The following is a 22,112-nucleotide window of genomic DNA, read 5'->3' on the forward strand; positions in this document are numbered from 1 at the left end:
AGATGTATCATACAAAGGATAATTTGTGTTGGAAATGTAAAGAAAAAGAAGGTATTTCTACCATATGTCGTGGACATCTCCCAAGGTGAAAGACCTCTGGGAGAAGATTTATAATGAGTTGAAAAAAATGTTGAAGAATACATTTATTAAAAAACCAGAAGCCTTTCTACTTGGAATAATAGGACTAGAATTGCCCAAAAAAAGATGTTAGAATGTTTTGGTATGCCACTACAGAGGCAAGAATTTTATTTGCCAAAAACTGGAAATCGCAAGAGATGCCAACAATAGAAGAATGGCAGATGAAGATGTTGGACTTTTTGGAGCTGGCCGAGCTGACTGGAAGAATCCGCAACCAGAAAGAAGAGACCCAAAAGGATTGGAAGAATTTTAAAGAATATCTAGCTAAATACTGTAATATAAGATAAAGGGAAATCTCTTGGAAGTAAAAAATTAGGCCTAATTTTATGTAGTTTATGTAGTTAAAAATACAAATGATTGGAATATTAATAATGGAGAAGAAGTTAGTAAATGAAAGAAGTTAATATTATTAGAAATATGAATTTGGAGAACTGCTAATTAGGTGATGAAATTCAGTTAGAGGGGATTAGAGGAAGTCATCAATGTAATGCAATCCGGATTTGGAAATTAAAATTCTTTTCTATGTGTTTTTCTGTATTTTGTGTATTGTAATGTTTTTCTTTTGTCTTTTTTTCTTTTTCTTTTGTACGTGACTAATGTGAGAATTAATTTAAAAAATTGGGGGGGGGGGGAGTCCACACTGATTGTCAGTGGCTCTCCAGGACTTCCCTACACTTCCTGGCAAACCTGGGAGTGTCTACATGCTCTTTCACTGAGCTATGACCCCCCTCTCTTGCAAGACAGCTTTGATCTACAGAGAAGGGAAATGACTGGTTGTATGGAAAGAAGGGGTCACCATGATGATATTCTGGGGGCAGTACACAGGAAAAGGATTTGCTCCTTTTCTGCACTCCCCAAAGAAGACACATATTTTAGAACAATGACCAAAACACGAAGACCTTTATTGCTTTTTGTTTTGTTTTTTATAAAGGTTTTGTTTCCTCAGTGGAAAAAAAAGTGGGGTCTTTTCTATTTGGTATTATTTATTTGTTTTATTTTATGTTAATACCATGGTTCCTCCAAGGAACACAAAACAGTATCCATGGTCACCTGTTCCCCTATATTAATTCATTGGAGTGTCAGAAAAGGGTGCTGTCTAGCCTGTGCCCCATGAATCTTGGGAAGAGGGACTGATGTGAAATCACTAATTTTTATATTTCTTCAACAGTCTCCACATAGCAACTTTTATCTCCTTGTTTCTCAGTGTGTAGATCATGGGATTCATCAGAGGGAAGACCACGGTGTGGAAAAAGGCTACCACTTTGTCGAAGGGAAAGTCTTGGAAGGGACGGCAGTAGATGTAGATGGCTGGACCAAACATAATGCAGGCGATGATGATGTGGGTGATGCATGTAGAGGAGGCTTTGTTCTTCCCATGGCTTGAGCTTGTCCTCACCTTTATTAGCAGGGCCCCATAAGAGATGAGGAGGAGGATGAAACACGCAGTGCTTACAAGGCCACTGCTAACAAACATGACAAATTCCAATGTGTAAGTGTTGGTGCAAGCCAGTTTAATAATCTGGGTGATATCACAGAAGAAGTTGTCAAGCTCATTGGGGCCACAGAATGGGAGAGGGATGATGAGAATGACCTGGATTATGGAGTGCAGGAATCCTCCAACCCATGAACATACCGACATACCCCAGCAGACTAGTTGGGTCACCATAGTAGCATAGCGCAGTGGCTGGCAGATGGCCACATACCGGTCAATGGCCATGGCAATGAGAAGGAACATCTCAGCTGCACCAAGAAAATGAATGAAAAAAATCTGCGTGATGCATCCCAGGTATGATATAGTCCTGCGACCAGAGAATATGTTAGCCATGAGCTTTGGTGGGGTGACACAGCTGTAGCAGATGTCCAAGAAGGCCAGGTTGGCTAAGAAGAAAAACATGGGGGATCCCAGATGGGGGTCCTTACAGATTGTCACAATGATGACAAAGTTTGCAGGTAGGATGATGATGTAGAAGAGCAGGAGAAGAACACAGAGGAACAGCTGCATCTCCCAGAGCTGTGACAACCCCTGGATAACAAACTCTTTCACTACAGTGTGATTCCCATTTTCCATCCTTGCAGATGTAGTCCTGCAAAACAATTATATTCGGATTGTTAAACAATAAATGATTGCAATACCCCTGCTACTTTTTCGCTAAAGGGGTGCTTCAGGTTTAGAACAGTTCCAGGTTAAGAACGGACCTCCGGAACGAATTAAGTACTTAACTTGAGGTACCACTGTACATTGTTTACACATTGAGTCCTGTCTGAATGGCTGATTCTGCTTTCCTCCTGGAGCCTGACTGGTCTTTTCCTGCAGGCCAATCAATTGTTGCATTCTAGGATCCTACTTGCCTATTGTTCTAGGATCCAAGCTTAGTACATAACACAGAGCCAGTGTTTTGTAGTGATTAGAGTGTGGGATTAGTACCTGTGAGACATTCTGAAAAACTTTCTGACACTAAGAGCTGTTTAGCAGTGGAACAGTTTCCCACAAGAGGTGGTGGACTCTCCTTCCTTATGGTTTTTTAAACAGAGGTTGAATGGCCTTCCAATTCTAAGATTCTGGAAACTAAATGATAGCTAGTGCAGTCAGGCCAGGATCAGTGTTACATTATCAAACCGTCTTCCCCAGTGAACAACCTGACTGTTTAATTCTCCACCAGTTAAAGCTTCCTAACCTTATCCAGTGGCAACTCCACATATAGTAGTAATCTAACTTAGAGGTTACCAGAGCATAGACAACAGAAGTTAGGCTATCCCTGTCCACAGGGTCACCAGCTGAAGATGATGGAAGGCACTCTGCATCACTGAAGCCATCTGAGCCTCAAACAACAGCAATGAATCCTGATGTACCTCCCTCACAGGGTAGTGAGAGCTAAATGAGGTGGGGGAGAATCATGTATGCCTTCTTGCGCTCCTTGGATAGAAGGTAGAACATAAATGCGAAGAAACAAAACAATCCTTTCCTTGTTCTCCTCTATTCCCAAGTTTGATAACACCTCTGTCAATTATATGCATGTTTTGCATTTATCTAGAAATAGGAATCAGGGACACATACAGCACTGATGCAAGAGTACAATGTTGATACAAGCAAATGTATCATACATACATGTCTGTGTTTGTTTTTGCCTTCTGATGCCACTATTCCTTTTTTCATACTTCATTTTCTGTTCACAGTCGGCCAAATTTACACAAGGAATATTGTCATGATGATAGGAAAAGTATTTCCTTTGCAATTCAGGTAGAGATGGGTAGATCTATCAGTTTCAGGTTCTCTCAGTTTCTCATCTTTCCAATCTTAAATTCTCTATATTTACACATCACTCCGTGGTTTTTTAAAAAAGAAAACCACATAAATATTTATCATCATTTTATTGCAAATTTCTCCTAATATACATATTTTTGTATGCAATTTTGCAAAATATACAGAGTTCTGCAAAACAATTTCCTTTGATCTAATCAATTTCGTTAAATATTATTTACACTTATGTGCATTTTAATGCACATTTTGCTGTATTATAAGCTATTCTGTACATATTACTTAGGTGTAGGACTAGGATGGTATTCACCTCTAGTCCTATTCAGTGCAGACACGTTGAAATTATTGGACAGGGCAATCTTTTATTCATTAATTTCAATGGGTCAACTCTGGGTAGGACTTAGGTGACTATAATTCCTACACTACAAAATTCAAACAGGTGCGAATTTCAAAGGTTGTCTTTTCTTTGGTTTGCATATTGTTCAGAAAACTAAACCCAGGAGATGAGTTACATGGAGTCCTCTGTGATCTGAACATGATGTCACTGATAGTGAAGAGGAGAAATTCAATTCAGTGTGCAGTTAAAGCCAAATTGACCACATTTGCACTTTCAGAAACAATAAACCACAATACAACTATTGTTTGAAACTTGCTGTTATCTGAATGGATTGAGCCTGGGACCTTCTGAAGTGCAAAGTAGATTACCACTATGGCTCATTTCCCAAATCTAAGGCTAACAAGACAAAGATCCAGTGCTGTTGCTGCTGATGGTGGACCGTACACCTTCCTCCCTCCAACCATAGAGATTCTCAAGACCACGAGCAGATCCGGCAGAACCCTTTTGCTGCCTGAAGAGATGAATTAGATCAGGCTTCCTCAACCTCGGCCCTCCAGATGTTTTGAGACTACAATTCCCATCATCCCTAACCACTGGTCCTGCTAGCTAGGGATCATGGGAGTTGTAGGTCAAAAACATCTGGAGGGCCGAGGTTGAGGAAGCCTGAATAAGATGGTGCCCCCACCCCACAATACCACACTCAGCTGCTGACAAAACTGGCAGCTTAATATTGCTTTGATACCAGAGAATCCTCAACTACACATCAACTACAACTAGCTTAGGATGCAAAGGGAAGACCATATGGAACACACAGTTCTGTCCTCCACATTTCCCACCCTCCAGCATTTGCCACTTGAGGCAGCTTCTTCAATTTGTCTAAATGGTAGTGCTGACCACACATGTAGAGCTCAGGGACTAGGGAAAGAAGGATTTGTCATTTTCAGTTTCTTGGTTTCTCATTTTTCCTATCTTAAATTCAGTTTCCCACATTTCAACATCAGTTTGATATTTGTTTAGAAAAAGAGTCCTAATCAAAATCAATCAGTATTTTAATACAAATTCCTTCTAATTTTTGCATTGAAAGTAATGGCTGTCCCCTTAAAGCAAGAGTAGAGAGCCACTAGTCCTCTAGATATTGCTGGACCACAACTGTCACCATCCCTGACCACTGCCATGGTATCTGGAGCTGGTGAGAGTTGAACAACAGCTGGAGGGCTGCAGTTTAGCCAACTCTGCCATAAAGGCTTGAGGCAGTCAGAAAAAAGCAGCCACCATGCCTCCCATCCTGATCCTCCACCAGACCCCTCCTCCGTGTTCTCTTTGATTCCTTAGTAGTGATTAGCAAGGAAGATAAGAACATAAGAAGGGTCTGCAGGATGAGGCCAGTGGCCCATCTAGTCCAGCATCTTCTTCTCAGTGTGGCCCACCAGATGCCAGCAAGCAGGACAACTGGTTGAACCAAATAATCAATAGAGGAACAAGGGAGGAAAAGTAAAGCCATGCAAAAAGACAATGTAAAAAAAGCAGAGACAAACATTTACCCTTTGTTGCCCTTCAATTTGCAGACAGCTCTTCTGGCAGAAGAAATCTTCCTCATCCTCATAGTTATATTGCTTATCGAAGAAGTGCATCCAAGGATATACTGAGCCCAGAAGAAACACCTTCCAGTGATCCCAGAGGACCTCATTATAAAAGTTAGCAATAGCCAATTTCTTTTATTTCAGTGGTGCTTCAAGGATATTGATAATCAGCATGAGGTTTGACAATCCCATTTTCTAGTCACTTCCCCATTTAATTGTCTTATTTATTAAACCTCAGCACACAATGTAAATAATAGCCCTCTTTGTTTGTACACGAACTAATTATATGATACATATATGGCTATGGGCTGTGGGTAGTAATAACACAGTTTCGTTAAATGAATGAAATGTATGCTAGCCTTCCCCAACCTAGTGCCTTCCAGATGATGATGATGATGATGATGATGATGATGATAATTTATTATTTGTACCCCGCCCATCTAGCTGGGTTTCCCCAGCCACTCTGGGCGGCTTTCAACAAAGATGAAAGATACACTAAAATGTCACATATTAAAAACTTCCCTGAACAGATGTCTTCTGAATGTCAGGTAGATGTTTATCGCTTTGACATCTGATGGGAGGGCGTTCCACAGGGCGGGTGCCACTACCGAGAAGGCCCTCTGCCTTGTTCCCTGTAACTTGGCCTCTTGCAGTGAGGGAACCGCCAGAAGGCCCTCGGAGCTGGACCTCAGTGTCCGGGCAGAATGATGGGGGAGGAGACGCTCCTTCAGATATACTGGACCGAGGCCGTTTAGGGCTTTAAAGGTCAGCACCAACACTTTGAATTGTGCTCGGAAACGTACTGGGAGCCAATGTAGGTCTTTCAAGACCGGTGTTATATGGTCTCGGCGGCCGCTCCCAGTCACCAGTCTAGCTGCCGCATTCTGGATTAGTTGTAGTTTCCGGGTCACCTTCAAAGGTAGCCCCACGTAGAGCGCATTGCAGTAGTCCAAGCGGGAGATAACCAGAGCATGTACCACTCTGGCAAGACAGTCTGCAGGCAGATAGGGTCTCAGCCTACGTACCAGATGGAGCTGGTAAACAGCTGCCCTGGATACAGATTTGACCTGTGCCTCCATGGACAGCTGTGAGTCCAAAATGACTCCCAGGCTGCACACCTGGTCCTTCAGGGGCACAGTTACCCCATTCAGGACCAGGGAATCCTCCACACCTGCCCGCCTCCTGTCCCCCAAAAACAGTACTTCTGTCTTGTCAGGATTCAACCTCAATCTGTTAGCCGCCATCCATCCTCCAACCGCTTCCAGACACTCACACAGGACCTCACACAGGACAACTCTCATCAGCCCAAACTAGCACATGATGGAATACTCAGAAATGTATTAAACTTCAGAGACTTCCCTATGGCTTGAGTAAATTAATGATTTCAGCATAGAGTGATAATAGCATAGATTTCAGTGTAGCGTGATAATCATATCAGGGCTTTTATTCAGCTGGAACTCGTCGGAACTCAGTTCCAGCAGCTCACGGGAACCATTGTCATAAGACAACAATGGAGGTGTTCAGGGTGAATTCCAGCATCTCTTTTTCTAGAAAAATAGCAGTGATCATGATAATGATTTCCTATAAACCATCCACCATACTAGCAAAAGAACAGGGTGGGTCATAAAATCATATATCAGAGGAGTCAAAGCATCTCACATTTTATCAGTTCATGGCTGTTTAGATAATTACTTTGGAGACTTTCCAGTTAACACACTGTGTACATCTTAGCTGCTGTGAATGTCTTTATAGGGAAGAATGCAGAGAATCACATGTCTACCTTCCCACCAGAAATTGTTTCCCTGCTTCTCAGCTTCCTCATGGCTGACTTCACATCTTTATTTCTCAGAGTGTAGATCAACGGATTCAGCATGGGGGTAATGATATTGTAAAGGACAGAGACCAGCTTATCTACTGAGAAAGTGGAGAAAGGCCTGGCATAGATAAAGATGCAGGGTCCAAAGAACAATGTCACCACAGTTAGGTGGGAGGCACAGACATTGAGTGCTTTGCGACGTCCCTCAGGGGAGCGGATCCTCACCAGAATAGTGGCATAGGAAGTCACCAGTATGACAAAGCAGCTGCTTGAGATGAGACCACTGTTGGAGACCATGAGGAGTTCAATAACATAGGTGTCAGTGCATGCCAGCTTGATGACAGGTGGGACATCACAGAAGAAGTTGTCCACTTGGTTAGGTCCACAGAAGGGCAGCCTCATAGTAAGGATGGTCTGGACTGTAGAGTGGATGAAGCCTCCGGTCCAAGAAGCTGCCACCAACCAGCTGCAGAGTTGCCTGTTCATGATATTGGGATAGTGCAGAGGCTTGCAAATGGCTACGTACCTGTCATAGGCCATGATGGTGAGGAGGAACATCTCGGCAGCACCCACAAAATGGAGGAAAAAGAGTTGAGCCATGCAGGCATCAAAGGAGATGCTCCTTTTCTCGACCAAGAAGTCCATCAACATCTTAGGGGCTGTGACAGTGGAGTAGCAAAGATCCAGGAAGGAGAGGTTGCCCAGCAGGAAGTACATGGGTGTGCTCAGCCGGGGGTCAGAGGTCACTGTAAGCATGATGAGGGTGTTTCCTGCTAGGGTGGCTGTGTAGACCAGGAGGAAGACCACAAAGAGGGCAGCTTGGGACTGCCATGATGGGGAAAGGGCTGCCAAAAGGAATTCATTGACCCGAGTGTAGTTTCCTTCCAGGTTCTCCATTTTTCCTATGAAAGCAAGAAGAGAGATTTATTTACTTATTTATAAATTGCTAGCAGAGTAGATTACTGTCTCACTAACAGGGAGGCCTTTTAATTAATCAAAAACTTCAATATCGATAACAGATCATTTGCCTCTAATCATCTCCACTATTGGCCAAAATTCAATTCAGCGCTCTCACATAGAACAAGGAAAAATTGATAAAGCTAATGTTCCAGCATTGTGCAGGAAAAAATGGACACCTGAGCTGGCTACTATAGTTGAGACCAAATTGAATTCGCAAACTGCAATTAATTTAAGATCAACTATAATCAATGACCTATCAACAGATTCCTCCCTGGTAGTTTACGATAATCTCATTAAGTTCTTGCAGGATGTGGTCTCTGTTAACACAAACCCAGCCAGCAAGCCCCATATAGCTAAAGGGTTCAGATGGTTCGACCAAGAGTGCTGAACGAAGAAGAAAGCCTTAAGGAACTCTTATTTGGCCTATAGAAATGCTGGCCTAAACCATTGACCCCCAACTTATTTCAAAATTTAAAAAGAGTACAAAGCCCTTTTGGCTTCGAACAAAAGGCAGTCTGAACAAGACTCCTGGTCTCTCTTACTGAATGCCTTGCTAAACAATGAACCAAAACTCTTCTGGAAACTGGTCTCTGGCTTCCTGAGCAATAGCAATCCAGCCCCTAGCTGTGCCATTCCAGCTCAGGTATGGGAGAACCATTTTAGAAATATATTCATGGAAAATTCAAATCTCCCCTCCAGTTTTTATGATGAAGATTCGGCAGAACTGTCACTGCTCCCACAATGGAGCCCAGTTACAGTGGAAGAAGTCTACACATTAATTGGGAACCTGAAGAGTGGGAAATGACTTTATCTTAGCTGAATTGATCATATCAAATCAGCACTGGTGGGCTCCTCTTCTGGTGGCACTTTTACAATAGTAAATAACTCGGGCAAAGTACTGTCTAGCTGGAAACATGCAATAGTAGCCCCAACCTTTAAGAGAGGCCAGCCAAATGTGCCTTCTAATTATAGGCCAATCAGTCTGCTTTCAATTTTGGAAAGCTGTAGCCCCACTTTCTCTGTAACAAACCGACAACTTTTCTAGATGACTATAATATACTATCTGAAGCTCAGGCAGCTTTCCGCGAGAACCACTCAACATCAGACCACTGTCTAATGCTGTCCCTCCTAGCTGAGAAGTACACCAGACCTCTACAGGGAATACTCTTTGTGACCTTTATGGACCTGAAATCTGCCTTTGACTCCATCCTCAGATTCCAACTATGGTCCAAATTACAGCTAGTACTAAGGATAAATGCCTCCTACATCTTATTAAAGCCCTGTACTGTGGAAGCAATTTGCAGGTTAGGTGAAGGTTGCAGGGCCAGCTCTCTGACTGTATTGAGATGGCCAGGGGAGTGAGAAAGGGATGCATTTTGGCCCCTACTTTGCTCAGTTTGTTTTTGATGACTTAGAGGCAAGCTTAATGGACCCTGATGGCCATCTTCCAAAAATGGGGATGAGAAAGACCCCTCTCTTGCTGTATGCGGATGACATGGCCATCCTCTCCTGAACCAGACCTGGCCTGAACTACCAACTAAGGAAATTCTCAGGCTACTGCTCTGGTAATGGGTTATCCATCAATTATGAAAAATCAAAAGTCCTGGTGTTTGAGAAGAGATTCTCCCCGTGTAAATGGGTACTGCATGGTCACAAACTAGAGCAGACCAAATACTTCCGGTACCTAGGGCTTTCTATTCCATCATTCCAAGTCCTGGAAACATCATTGGCAGACAGCCTATCAAACGGCGGAGGTAAGCAAACTGGCTATACTTCAATTCTTTTATACAAGGGGAGACCATTATGTTCCATCAGCCATCAGGGTATTTAATGCAAAATCTGTCTCTCAACTCCTCTGCGCCTCAAAGGTCTGGTTCAACGGCTCATTCTCCAGGTTTGATGGCTTCCAGGTAAGGGAGAACCATTTTAGAAATATATTCATGGAAAATTCAAATCTCCCAGACAATTTTTATGATGAAGATTCGGCAGAACTGTCACTGCTTCCACAATGGAGCCCGGTTTCTCCGGTCCCTCCTACTAGTTACAAAATGTGTTCCAAATGCAATACTATTTTTAGAAACAGGTGAATGTCCTCTATCAACTAAAGCATGGTGGGCTGCCCTGAGATCTCAGTCTTTGGCCTAGGGAAGGCGTTACTTCCATACCTAAACAACGAGGAGTTTACCAGCTCATGGATGAAAATTATGGTTAGAAAAGCCACTTCGATTGGTATGCCACCTTCTCTCCTGTACCATCTGGGCTATGAAACTGCCCTTGAATCTCTGAGGCAAACGCTCTGGGACATATCACAAAGTGATCTCCAATCTCAATCTCATGTTATCTGTGGTCCATTAGCAGTAGGAATTCACTATGGGTTCAATTTTCAGACACCTGCATATCTTAGAAATTTTTCTGTACCAACATATCGACATCTTTTCACCAAAGCCAGATTAAATGTATTCCCATCAGAAGTGTTAAATGGAAGACTGAGAAGAAGAAGAAGAAGAAGAAGAAGAAGAAGAAGAAGAAGAAGAAGAAGAAGAGCAGCTTGAGAGGTATTCCTTAGCAAAATAGGATCTGTGTATGCTCTCAGGATGTCGACTGCATGAGGCACATTTTATTGCATTGCGGACAATATTATAAAGCTAGGGAACTATTGATTAAAGCACTATTGGCAAATCGACCAGGTCAATCTGAAGCCTACTATACCAAATATCTTCTGGATGACAAGTCCAAAGATATCACGGTGGCTGTGGCAAAGTTTATTTCAGTAGTCATAAGAATCAAAGATCAATATGACTCAACAAATAACGCTTCGGTCTCCCTTCCCTGAGGGGTTGTCTGTATGAATCTGTATTTTATTCTGAATCCATGTTATGGGTCGTTGGACCGCAATAAAGATTTATATATATTGCTAGCTCATTAAGCAATATCTTGGTGATATACAATTAAATCATTAAAACATCATAAAATGAGCTACTTTGGGAGAAAAGGCGGGAAATAAAAAATAAAACTACTTAGAGTAGATCCACTGAAATAAATAAACATGACTCATTTAGGACAATATATTTCAATAGCTCTGCTCGGAGGAGCACTAGCATTGCATTCAAACCAAGATTAGTAAAATCCAGAAATCATAAAATTCAGAAGAAATGGCCAGTGCTTAATCAAATTTATCTAAAAATTCTTGTTTTTAGAAAGTGACCCAGTACTTCAATGGTAAGTGCTTGTCTGATTTCAATAGCCACAGTCTTGCAAAAATCCTGGTGTCACTAAGCTAAAAACCTTAATTTGGTGAAGATACTGCTTAAAATAACCTGGTCCCGTGATGGCTTGAACATTTTCGTGATTGTCCCTGCATCTTTTTGGCAATTGGAGGATATGGTCTAGGAGATACCAAAGCCGAAACAGTGGAAGAAGATTGGAAAAAATTTAAGGACTATTTAAAGAAATATTGTAAAATTAATGACTGCTAAAATGACGCTGGATTAGAAAATATGTGGTTATTTGCGGTAATGGATAAACTAAAAAGAAAAAGTAAGGTTAAAGTTAAGCTAAAAATAAGGGAAGGATTTGCTGAACAATTAATTAGATATTGGAATACAGAAAGGGGAGGTATGAGGAAGTCGGGAAAGTAAGATATAAGAAATTAAGGCTTGAAATTATACATGTATTTTATGTCTGTGATGTGTGTTGTATGGTTTTGTTTTGTTTTGTTTTGTGTTATAAAAAAAACTTTGGAAACTTTTAATAAAAATATATTTTTTTAAAAAAATAGAAGATACCAAAGCCTACAGCATTATGGCCAAGCTATTCCTTTCCAGAAATAGAAATAGCTGAGATGTGTCAAGGGCCATTTCAAGGTTCTGTTCTACCCTGTTTCTTCTGGTTAGGCATGGATAGGATTTCACTGTTAGTCTTGATTGATTCCACTGTGTTCAATGGGACAGGAAAAGTGTGAACTGAATTACATCCTTTATGCACCTGCAGTTGATTGGACTTTTTAAAGCATATATAAGATATTTTAAAATTCTATCTATATTGTACAATGGGGGAGATGGGTGGCTGGAGAAGAGAGGGTTAATGGAGCCAGGAGAAATTGCCGAAGAATTGCATATTAGTCCTGATGAAGCAGCCCAATGTTGCATTTGTTTGGAAGACTGGTTGACTGTTATCAACAACCAGCCCTTTAAATGACTAAGGAATATCTGAGATGAAGAGTTCTTTCTTGGCAGTATTAAAAAGGTAAAGGGACCCCTGACCATTAGGTCCAGTCGTGACCAACTCTGGGGTTGCGGTGCTCATCTCGTTTTTTTGGCCAAGGGAGCCGGCGTACAACTTCCAGGTCATGTGGCCAGCATGACTAAGCTGCTTCTGGCGAACCAGAGCAGCACACGGAAACACCGTTTACCTTCCTGTACCTATTTATCTACTTGCATTTTGACGTGCTTTCGAACTTCTAGGTTGGCAGGAGCAGGGATTTGAACCGCCGACCTTCTGATCAGCAAGTCCTAGGCTCTGTGGTTTAACCCACAGCGCCACCCGAGTCCCTCTCTTGGCACTATTAGAGTGTTGCTATTTTCAGATTAGAGTCAGTCACATTCTGGCTAACTCATCTTGAGCAATTACAGCTGTTTGGAGGTCTTGCAGGACAATACGCTTCCCAAAATATTGCACTTTCTGTGATGAAGAAAATGCAGAGGAAAGTGTGAGTTTACACTTCATTGATGCAATGCTGCCTAACCTCCCCACAATTAAATCAGGATGCATGCACAATAAACAAGTCTGGAAATGTTCACTGGGAACCTGAGGGGGGGTACAGTGGACATTGACTGTCTGCTAGTATGCTTACTTTCACCTCTGTTCAGATTGTATCTTTTTAAATAAACACACATATTACAGAATGCCAGAAAGCCTCCAGGGGTCTCATTCCAAAGGGAACCAAATCCAGGTAGTCTGGTTCAACAGGCTGTGTAGTTTTCTGAAATGTACAAGCTTGCAAACCCCAGAAAGATGAAAATATCACAAGCAGCTACCCCTCTGCCAGATGCCTTCAGCTCCCCGTGAAAATGTTTTGTCTCTGCTTGGTTAAACTTTGCTTATATCAAAAATCTTGTCCCATTTCATTTCCTTTAGTCACAATCACTTCATGCCCCTGAGCAGTGAGAATTTTGAGAAGTGTACCATTTATTCAGAATTGATTTCCTTTAGAAGAAAGTCACTGAAAGTTGATATCATTTTGGAATGTGTGTGTTTACTTACAACTATATAAGTCAGAGACCCAGTGTCGAAACACTCTCAGGCAGCCTTGCTTAGCCTGGCGTCCTCAAGATGTTTTCAATTTTCCACCATCCCAATCTGTTCAGGTAAGCATGGCTGTACTGTGATGGTTGTTGCAGCCCAAAATATCTGGACAACAAGAATTCAAAGCCCCTTGCTTCAGGATCAGGTACCTTTGGGGACAGTCAGCACTCTAACATGGTTATGGTAAAGGTACTGCTGTGACGGGAAGGGAAACAGTGTTTCTGTGTGCTCTGGTTTCCATCACGGTGTTCCATGGCACCAGAAGCGGTTTAGTCATGCTGGCCGCATGAACTGGAAAGCTGCCTGTGGACAAATGCCAGCTTCCTCGGCCTGAAGCAAGATGCAACCCCATAGTCACCCTTGACTTTGCTATTTTGGTGCTTTTAGAGTGTTGCTATGGTTTTATAGGTCACTCTCTGCTTTCTCTGTGTGTCCCTCTCTGCCTTGCTTTCTCTCTGAATGAAACTGACTAGGCTAGCAGTTGACTCTGGCAATGGGAGAGTATCCTCCTCCATTGCACCTTACGGCAGCAGACTAATTTAGTGACTTCATAGAAACATAGGAATCTGCCTTGTACTGACTCAGACCTACAGGTCAGTCTGGCTTAGTATTGTCTACACTGATTGGCAGTGGCTCTCCAGGGCTTCCCTACCCTTCCTGGCAATGCCAGGGATTGAACTTGGGAGCTGCTGCATGCAAAGTGGTTGTTCTTTCACTGAGCTATGACCCTCTCTCTTGCAAGGCAGGCTGTGTGGCGCACAGCTATGATCTCCAGAGCAGGGAGATAACTGATGGCTGCTGCTACTACCTCCCATCATCATTATAATAATAATAATCAATAATAATCACCATTATTATTATCCTGAGTTAGTTGGCCACCTGAAGCAGTTGCCTCATATTGCCTAATGGTAGGGCCAGCCCTTCTTCTGTGCTTGACAGGAGACAATTGACAATATTGTAGAATAATCACAACCTACCCCTAAAATCGTTAAACTCAAAAGCATCAATCACCACAAATACTATTACAGAAATAGAACATCTATAGCCAATGAGATGCCCTTTAAATGTTATTCAACTCCAACTCCCATCAGTCCCAGCCAACATGGTCAGTGATAAGGGGGGTTGTAGTCTGGCAACATCTGGAGGACATGATGGTTTCTGTTTGAAGGGGGGAAATGATTAGCAAATTTGTTTCAGGTCTCCCCCATCAGCCTTGTTGATTCCACTTGCTCTCTACTTACTCAGTCTGAAGTTGTGTGGAGAATGTCTCTCCCCAACTCATCACATCTTGGAATGAGAAGTGAGAAGTTGTGTTCTATTGTCGCTCAACGACATCGAAAGCTCTCTGCAAGCCAGAAAATGAGAACAATGAAAAGACACCTCAATTTATCCATTTGGATCTTGGTGAGGCAATCAGGTGCTCTGGGCATTAAGGAGTTGCATGACTGTGATTGCAAAGGGAGTTTGTTTCCGCTGTTGCTGCTCTCATGTCTCCAATGAGGGAAAGACAGAAAACTCTGAGAAGTTGTAAAGGAAATTCCTCCTCAGCCCAATTTACCTTTAATTTGCACTGAAGTCCAGTAGAGTGGATTTGTACTTTGCAACCAGCTTCTTGTTTTTCATGTTTGACATTTTATATGCTGTATTGACTTCAACTCCCATCATCCATGACCATTGGCCACACCTCCTGGGACTGACGGGAGTGGGAGCCTGTGGTGCTCTGGTGTATATATAAATGAAAGTGTGTAAATATTAGAATAATTACAGTAAACTAGTATGTGATAGTATATATATTTTGCTAAATATATAGGTGAGTATAATTTCTTTCTTTCTTTCTTTCTTTCTTTCTTTCTTTCTTTCTTTCTTTCTTTCTTTCTTTCTTTCTTTCGTGTCATGGTTAAGAGCAGTGGACTCTTAATTTGGTGAACCGGGTTCGATTCCCTGCTCCTCCACATGCAGCTGCTGGGTGACCTTGGGTCAGTCACACTTCTTTGAAGTCTCTCAGCCTCACTCACCTCACAGAGTGTTTGTTGTGGGGGAGGAAGGGAAAGGAGAATGTTAGCTGCTTTGAGACTCCTTAGGGTAGTGACTCTTTAGGGTAGTGAAAAAGTGGGGTATCAAATCCAAACTCTCTTTCTTTCTTTCTTTCTTTCTTTCTTTCTTTCTTTCTTTCTGGACATGCACTGGAAGCCAGTGCAGTGCATTTCAAATAATGTTTATTAAAGATTTTCTTGGTTTACAAAAGTATGTGCATTGTCTCTTTTCTCAGATTGTATAATAATTGAAATAAGGTGTTAGGCTGGGAGAGGGAGAGATTGTGCTTGGAATGTTGGAAGTAAATAGTAACTGGATAAGAATTTTGATAGGGAAATTGACTACTGGTGGTTTTTAGTTGAAAGGAGCAGTGGTAGTTGGAGTTTCATGGGGGTGGGGTAAAGTGTTTGGGTAGCTGTGGTAGTATTAGTGAGAGAGAGTGAGGTCGGTGTTATTAATGGTCATGGTTTGGGGACAAATGGTGAGTGTATATTTAGCCTGGATATATTTAGAATGGTAGAGTAGGTAGGAGTGTTCATATGAACCGAAGTCACATCTTAAGTATGTTACCGAAACCATATGCTCCTTTGCACTGAACTATTGTAAAATCATTTATTATCTCTGTGATCAATAAAACTGTGGGTGACTGCTGACTGAGGTGGGACTCATTCAGTATCTGTGAAAGCAGAAAAATAAATAATTTTTAAAAGGCCTAATAGAAATCCAGTTCAGGGCTCTAAAACTTAGTGAGAGTGGGTTACAGGGGGGTTGAAGTAGATCTGAGGGTGGTGCCAGAGAACCACATAGCTGAAGGGAAAAATGGGCAGGGCAGGTGGGTTTTTTTGTGAGATACAAACCAGAATGATACAGACAGAAGTAGGTAAAGAGAATAAATGGTTTTGGCTTTAAAAAATGCCGTCCCCTAGTGAGGATTAGGTATAGAGAGAGTGATGGGGGGGGAGGGGAGAGATATAGTTTCTGAAACAATGACTAAGCCTCCACCTCTGTAACTTTGCCAGATGAAATCAGTGATGAGAGGGTTAACACTGTAGCTTATTGATGACACTGTTCTCATGAGTCAATCTGCCTATTATACTTTAAATGGATTTTCCCAATGCTTCCTTTGTTCTCTTGGTCTTCCTTTTCCACTTTCCTCAAATTGGAAAATGTCAAGGTTAGGGCTCTGTAGAGGTGTCATTATTTTCCATCACAGAGTTGGGCTGGGTGGGAGGGTTTGAACCTTGACAATTATCCAAGCATTGTAATGCTACAAATAAAATTATGTCTGTATGTCTTTATGCTACCCACTCACTTCAGATTTCACTGCTGACTCTCTCACTCACCCCACCCCAAAATATTTGCAGAGCCACTCCTAGTCTTCTGGTCTATGGAGAAGCTCACCAACTATATTATATTTTTAAGTTACATACAACATTTCATTCACACACACACACACACACACACACACACACACGACACCATTGTATTATCCCGTATATTAATGTTATTTATTTGAACATTGATATTTTGGTTAAATATGCATACTCAGTTTATTTGATTACATGTTGTATTTTCATGTGCTTGATCTCTTTATTTATTTGATTGCATAGGACGTTTTCATCATTGACGGGGAGTAATAATTGTGATTCAATCTCAAGCTTCTGCATAGGAAAAGAAAAACAAAGTGCTATAATATCAGTTTTAAAATGAAATGTCATTGTTGATTAAGCATTTGCTGGTTATATTTGTATGTTGTTGCTGTTGTCATTATTTAAATTTGTTATCCACCCTTCTCCATAGAAGCAAAAGCATGGCTGTTTAGATAGTTTCTTTGGAGGATATTCTGTGAAAGTCTTTAGAATCACGTCTCTACCTTCCCATCAGAAATTGTTTCCTTCCCTGTCAGCTTCCTTATTGCTGACTTCACATCTTTGTTTCTCAGAGTGTAGATTAACGGATTCAGCATAGGGGTGATGAGATTGATATTGTAAAGAACATGGGTCAGCTTGTCTACTGTGATAGCAGATAAAGGCTCGGTGTAGATAAAGATGCAGGGTCCAAAGAACAATGTTACCACAATTAGGTGGGAGGCACAGACATTGAGGGCTTTGCGTCGTCCCTCGGGAGAGCGGATCCTCACCAGGATGGTTGCATAGGAGATCACCAAAAGGACAAAGCAGCTGGCTGAAATGAGGCCGCTGTTGGAGACTATGAGAAGCTCAGTGACGTAGGTGTCAGTGCAGGCCAGCTTGATGACCGGTGGGACATCACAGAAGAAGTTGTTCAGTTGGTTGGGCCCACAGTAGGGAAGGCCTACAGTGAGGAGTAATTGAACCATGGAGTGGATGAAGCCTCCAGTCCAAGAGGCTGCCACCAGCCAGCTACAGAGCTCCCTGTTCATGATATTGGGATAGTGCAGAGGCTTGCAAATGGCCACATACCTGTCATAGGCCATGACAGTGAGGAGGAACATCTCAGCAGCAGCCAAGAGATGGAGGAAAAAGAGCTGGGCCATACAGGCTTCAAAGGAGATGCTCTTCTTCTCAGACAAAAAGTCCACCAACATCTTAGGGGTTGTGACATGGGAGTAGCAAAGGTCTAGAAATGAGAGGTTCCCGAGCAGAAAGTACATGGGTGTTCTCAGTCGAGGGTCTGAGGTCACTGTCAGCATGATCAGGCTGTTTCCTACTAGGGTGGCTGCATAGACTAGGAGGAAGAACACAAAGAGGGTGACTTGGGACTGCCATGTTGGAGAAAGGGCCACAAAGAGGAATTCATTGACTCTGGTGTAGTTTCCTTTCAGATGATCCATTTTGCCTGCAAAAGTGGAAAGAAGCATTTTTAATTATTTGTTTATTTAATAAGAATATTGATAAGTGGCCAATTCATTAAAGCAGATCATTGGGGTGCAAAATAAAATAATGAAAACCTTATAAAATTGGCTGCTTGGGGGGGAATGGCAAGGGATAACCAACTAACTAACTAACTAACTAACTAACTAACTAACTAACTAACTAAATAAATGTTGTATCCAATGCTATTCATACTTAGAGTAGATCCATTCTAGTGAATGGCCCATCATTTTCATTGGCTCTACCCTGAATAGGACTACCATTGAATTCAACCCTAAATCACAAAACATGGATCAGATTATCCAGACTGAATCTAATCAATCCTCTAAAAGTGCTTGGCGAAACTAAAAATATTAACAACAGATGGCCAAGTAACCACTACCATAAAAACTTTCAGTTGGTACAGAAAATAAATCAACAGGAGATAACTGTGGGACAGTCAGAAAGGCTTGGCCAAGTGATTATACTGATCTAACCTGCACACTAGGGAAAATTTGGTCCTTTGAGTAACCTGGACCCAGGTTGTTTAAGCACTTTATTCACTAATGATAATACTGTTACCTCCAAGGGGCTTTTTAAAGTGTGCAGTTGGACCTAGAATGTGGATGGCATATACGCAACTTAAATCAGGGTAGAATGTTCATACTGAAAACAAACTGTCCAAAACACCTTCGTATTTCTGGCCGCAACCTCCTCTTCTTCACCATCTTCAGGCTGGTAACATTTTGCCCCATCCTTATAAATACGGTGGTACCTCAGGTTACATATGCTCCAGGTTACATATGCTTCAGGTTACAGACTCCGCTAACCCAGAAATAGTGCTTCAGGTTAAGAACTTTGCTTCAGAATGAGAACAGAAATTGTGCTCCGGTGGCGCGGTGGCAGCAGGAGGCCCCATTAGCTAAAGTGGTGCTTCAGGTTAAGAACAGTTTCAGGTTAAGCACAGACTTCTGGAACGAATTCAGTACTTAACCCGAGGTAGCACTGTATACTGTATAGGTGACTGGAGACATTTACTGGTGTAAGCTTTTGGACACTGACAGCAATTGCCTGGGACTGCCAACTTTCACAGCTTGAATGTCAATAGCAACAATATTTTAGGTATACAGTGTAATATCTCTCTGTCTGTCCATTCAACCATTTTACATATCTGGTCTCCAGAATGTCAAGGTGAACACAGAATATACAAGGTGTAGGAATCAGTAAAACTGTCAATTTCATTTCAGCAATTTCCCATTTTTGCAGCATCCAGTTCACTACATTTCTATATCAGTTTGAGGGGATGCAAAAAAATAATATACATTTGGGGGTGTCAAATGTGGCCTCATAAAGGCCTCTTATTATGAAAGATTACCAAGGTCTGCCCCTCCACAATTGGCTAGGGAACTACAAAGTCAAGTTTTACAAAATGCCAATAAACCTCTAGTAACTTCCAATACAAACTAGATCTAGTTAAGCACTATATCCCTGGAACTACTCAGCGCTTTAAACAGGATGAGTGTAACAAGTTCTGTTTTCTTTATTTACATATTCATAAACAGCACTTGCATACACAATATCATAAGGTGGTATATAGTCTAATTAATACCATAAAACCAATAAACGCATCAATAAGAGCCAAGACACTGCTTGTCATGAGTTCACTAGCACAGCAAGGAACTGCTCTAAGCACCCTTATAGATAGCCTAACACAATTAGTAGTGGGATGCCTTCTTCATTAGATTTTACCAGCATATTCAAGTCCTTAAATGAAATAGAAAGCTCTTCTAATGATCACCTACGCTGGCAGTGGGTATCATTTAGCACTCTCCTAACGAAGCAGTTTTTAAGGTATCTTCAGTAACTCTAGCAAACATGATTAACACCACAGTCCTAGAAAAGTGTGCACTGGAATGCAAACTTTATGTCATAAAATTATACCTTGCCTTTTGAGGACCCTGGTAGTTCTGCACATCAGGACATTTTAAAATTCTATCCATATTGAACATTGGGGGTGGGGGATGGGAATAAGAGAGAGCTAATGAAACCAATAAAACTGCCACATAATACCTTATTAGTCCTGACAAATGTCAAATGTCTCCTTTAATAAGGTGATTGGGAGATTGCTATCAATAGCTGGCTTTTTGTGTGGTCCAAGGAATATCTAAGAGTAAGATCTCTTTCTGGGCCCTTTCAGGGTGTCATCATCTTCAGGTAGGATTCAGTTACTTTATGGCCAATTCAGATTGTACATTTACAGTTGTTTGGGAAATTATGCACTCTAGACATGCTTCCCCCCAAATATTTAACTTTTTTTCTGATAAGAAAAATGCAGAGGGAAGTATGTGCCAACACTTCCTTGATGCAATGTTGCCTAACCAAATTACAAATGAATTGGGCTGACTGCTCAATAAACAGGTCTTCTGCAAGTGCCCAGAAGCTCTGCTCCCCACCCTAGCTAAGAATTGTGCAATTGAGATGCCTACCTAAGAGGAGAAACTGCAGTTGGAGGGGGGAAACATACACAGAGAGAAGGCAAGAGATGAATTTGGGACTCGGGGGTTATCAGGATTTGGGGGGTACTGGATTGCTCCCCGCGAACCTGATGTTGGAGGGTGCAGTGGTCCTTGACAGTCTATTAGGGTGTTTAAGCTATTCCAGCACCTATGCTCAGCTTGTATTTTTGCAGATAAACACACATATTACAAAATGCCAATAAGCTTCCAGAGATCTCCCTCCAACAGGAACCAGACCCAGGCAACCTGGTTCAAGAGGCTGGGCAGACTTTTGAAATACACATACTTGCAGAAAGAGGATTAAACCCAATCCCAGAAAGAAGAAAATAGGAGAATCACAGACCCTTCTTTCGAATTGTCTTCTGCTCCGTATGAGGACTTATTGTCTCAGTTTGATTCAACTGTGTCTGCCTCAACAATCTTGGGGACTGGATGTGGTGTGTGAGATGAAGCAGCCAGAAGGTTGCTCTCCACCCAGCCCCAGCATTATCACCACCACCACCATTATCCTTTATTATTTGGCTCCCCCCCCCCCCCCGAAATGTGACCCAGAGCAACTTTGAAATGAAACAACCACGTGCCACCTCAAGTGATTGCCTCACTTTGCCCTGCTTCTCTATTTGACAAGCATCACAAGACAATTGAGAGAATTATGGAATAATCACAAAATGCAAAATCTCCCCCTAAAATCTCTCAACCCCAAAGCATCTATCATCACTAATCCTATAACAGAGAATTAGAACAGGGCTGTCAATTGGATGCCGCCCAGGGTTTATTCAACCCTAGCTCCATTCAGTCCCAGGCAACATGCTCAAGGATAATGGTAGCTGTGGTCCAGAAACATCTGGAGAACACATTAGCTAGCTGTGAATTACAAGACAAGTTCTAACCCTTTTTTTGCAAGCTAGTCTGTGTCTGAAGGAGGGAAATTGGTTAGCAAATTTATATCAGGTCTACCCCATCAGCCCTGTGTGTCTCACTTGCACTCTCTTCCTTACTCACTCTGAGGTTGCACAGGGAACATCTCTTCACAGCTAATCAAATCTTGGAGTGTGAAGTGAGAAGTGGCCTTGCGGTGTCACTCAATGACTTTGAAAGCTGGCAAATGGGAACAATGAAAAGTCTTATTTAATTATCTCTTTGAGTCTTGGCACATATGTGTAGGCATTAAGGAGCTGGTGAGTGTGGTTGCAAAGGGAGTTTCTTTCCAAAGTTACTGCTCTGGTATTCCCAGTGAGAGAAGGGCAGTAAACTTTGAGAACTTGCAAAGGAAATTCTTCCTCAACCCAGTTTTCCTTTAATCTTCACTTAGCAAGTCCATTAGAATGGATTTGTACATT

General features: G+C 41.9%; 3 protein-coding genes across 3 annotated transcripts; all 3 read right to left on the bottom strand.

The window, feature by feature from the left end:
• Window positions 1-1,282: 1,282 nt before the first annotated feature.
• On the bottom strand, window positions 1,283-2,206 carry LOC114583329 (olfactory receptor 4N5-like). The gene has a single exon (XM_028704657.2). The coding sequence runs from the start codon at window positions 2,204-2,206 to the stop codon at window positions 1,283-1,285; it is 924 nt and encodes a 307-aa protein (XP_028560490.2).
• Window positions 2,207-7,003: 4,797 nt separating this feature from the next.
• LOC114589909 (olfactory receptor 4Q2-like) lies at window positions 7,004-8,024 on the bottom strand. Its single transcript, XM_028716318.2, has one exon. The coding sequence runs from the start codon at window positions 8,022-8,024 to the stop codon at window positions 7,080-7,082; it is 945 nt and encodes a 314-aa protein (XP_028572151.2). The 3' UTR covers window positions 7,004-7,079.
• A 9,262-nt stretch (window positions 8,025-17,286) lies between these two features.
• Window positions 17,287-18,237, bottom strand: LOC114583327 (olfactory receptor 4Q2-like). The gene has a single exon (XM_028704655.2). It carries the CDS (start codon window positions 18,235-18,237, stop codon window positions 17,287-17,289), a length of 951 nt encoding a protein of 316 aa, XP_028560488.2.
• Window positions 18,238-22,112: the final 3,875 nt, after the last annotated feature.

Source organism: Podarcis muralis, chromosome 13 (assembly GCF_964188315.1).
Source record: "Podarcis muralis chromosome 13, rPodMur119.hap1.1, whole genome shotgun sequence".
Classification (NCBI taxonomy): domain Eukaryota; kingdom Metazoa; phylum Chordata; class Lepidosauria; order Squamata; family Lacertidae; genus Podarcis; species Podarcis muralis.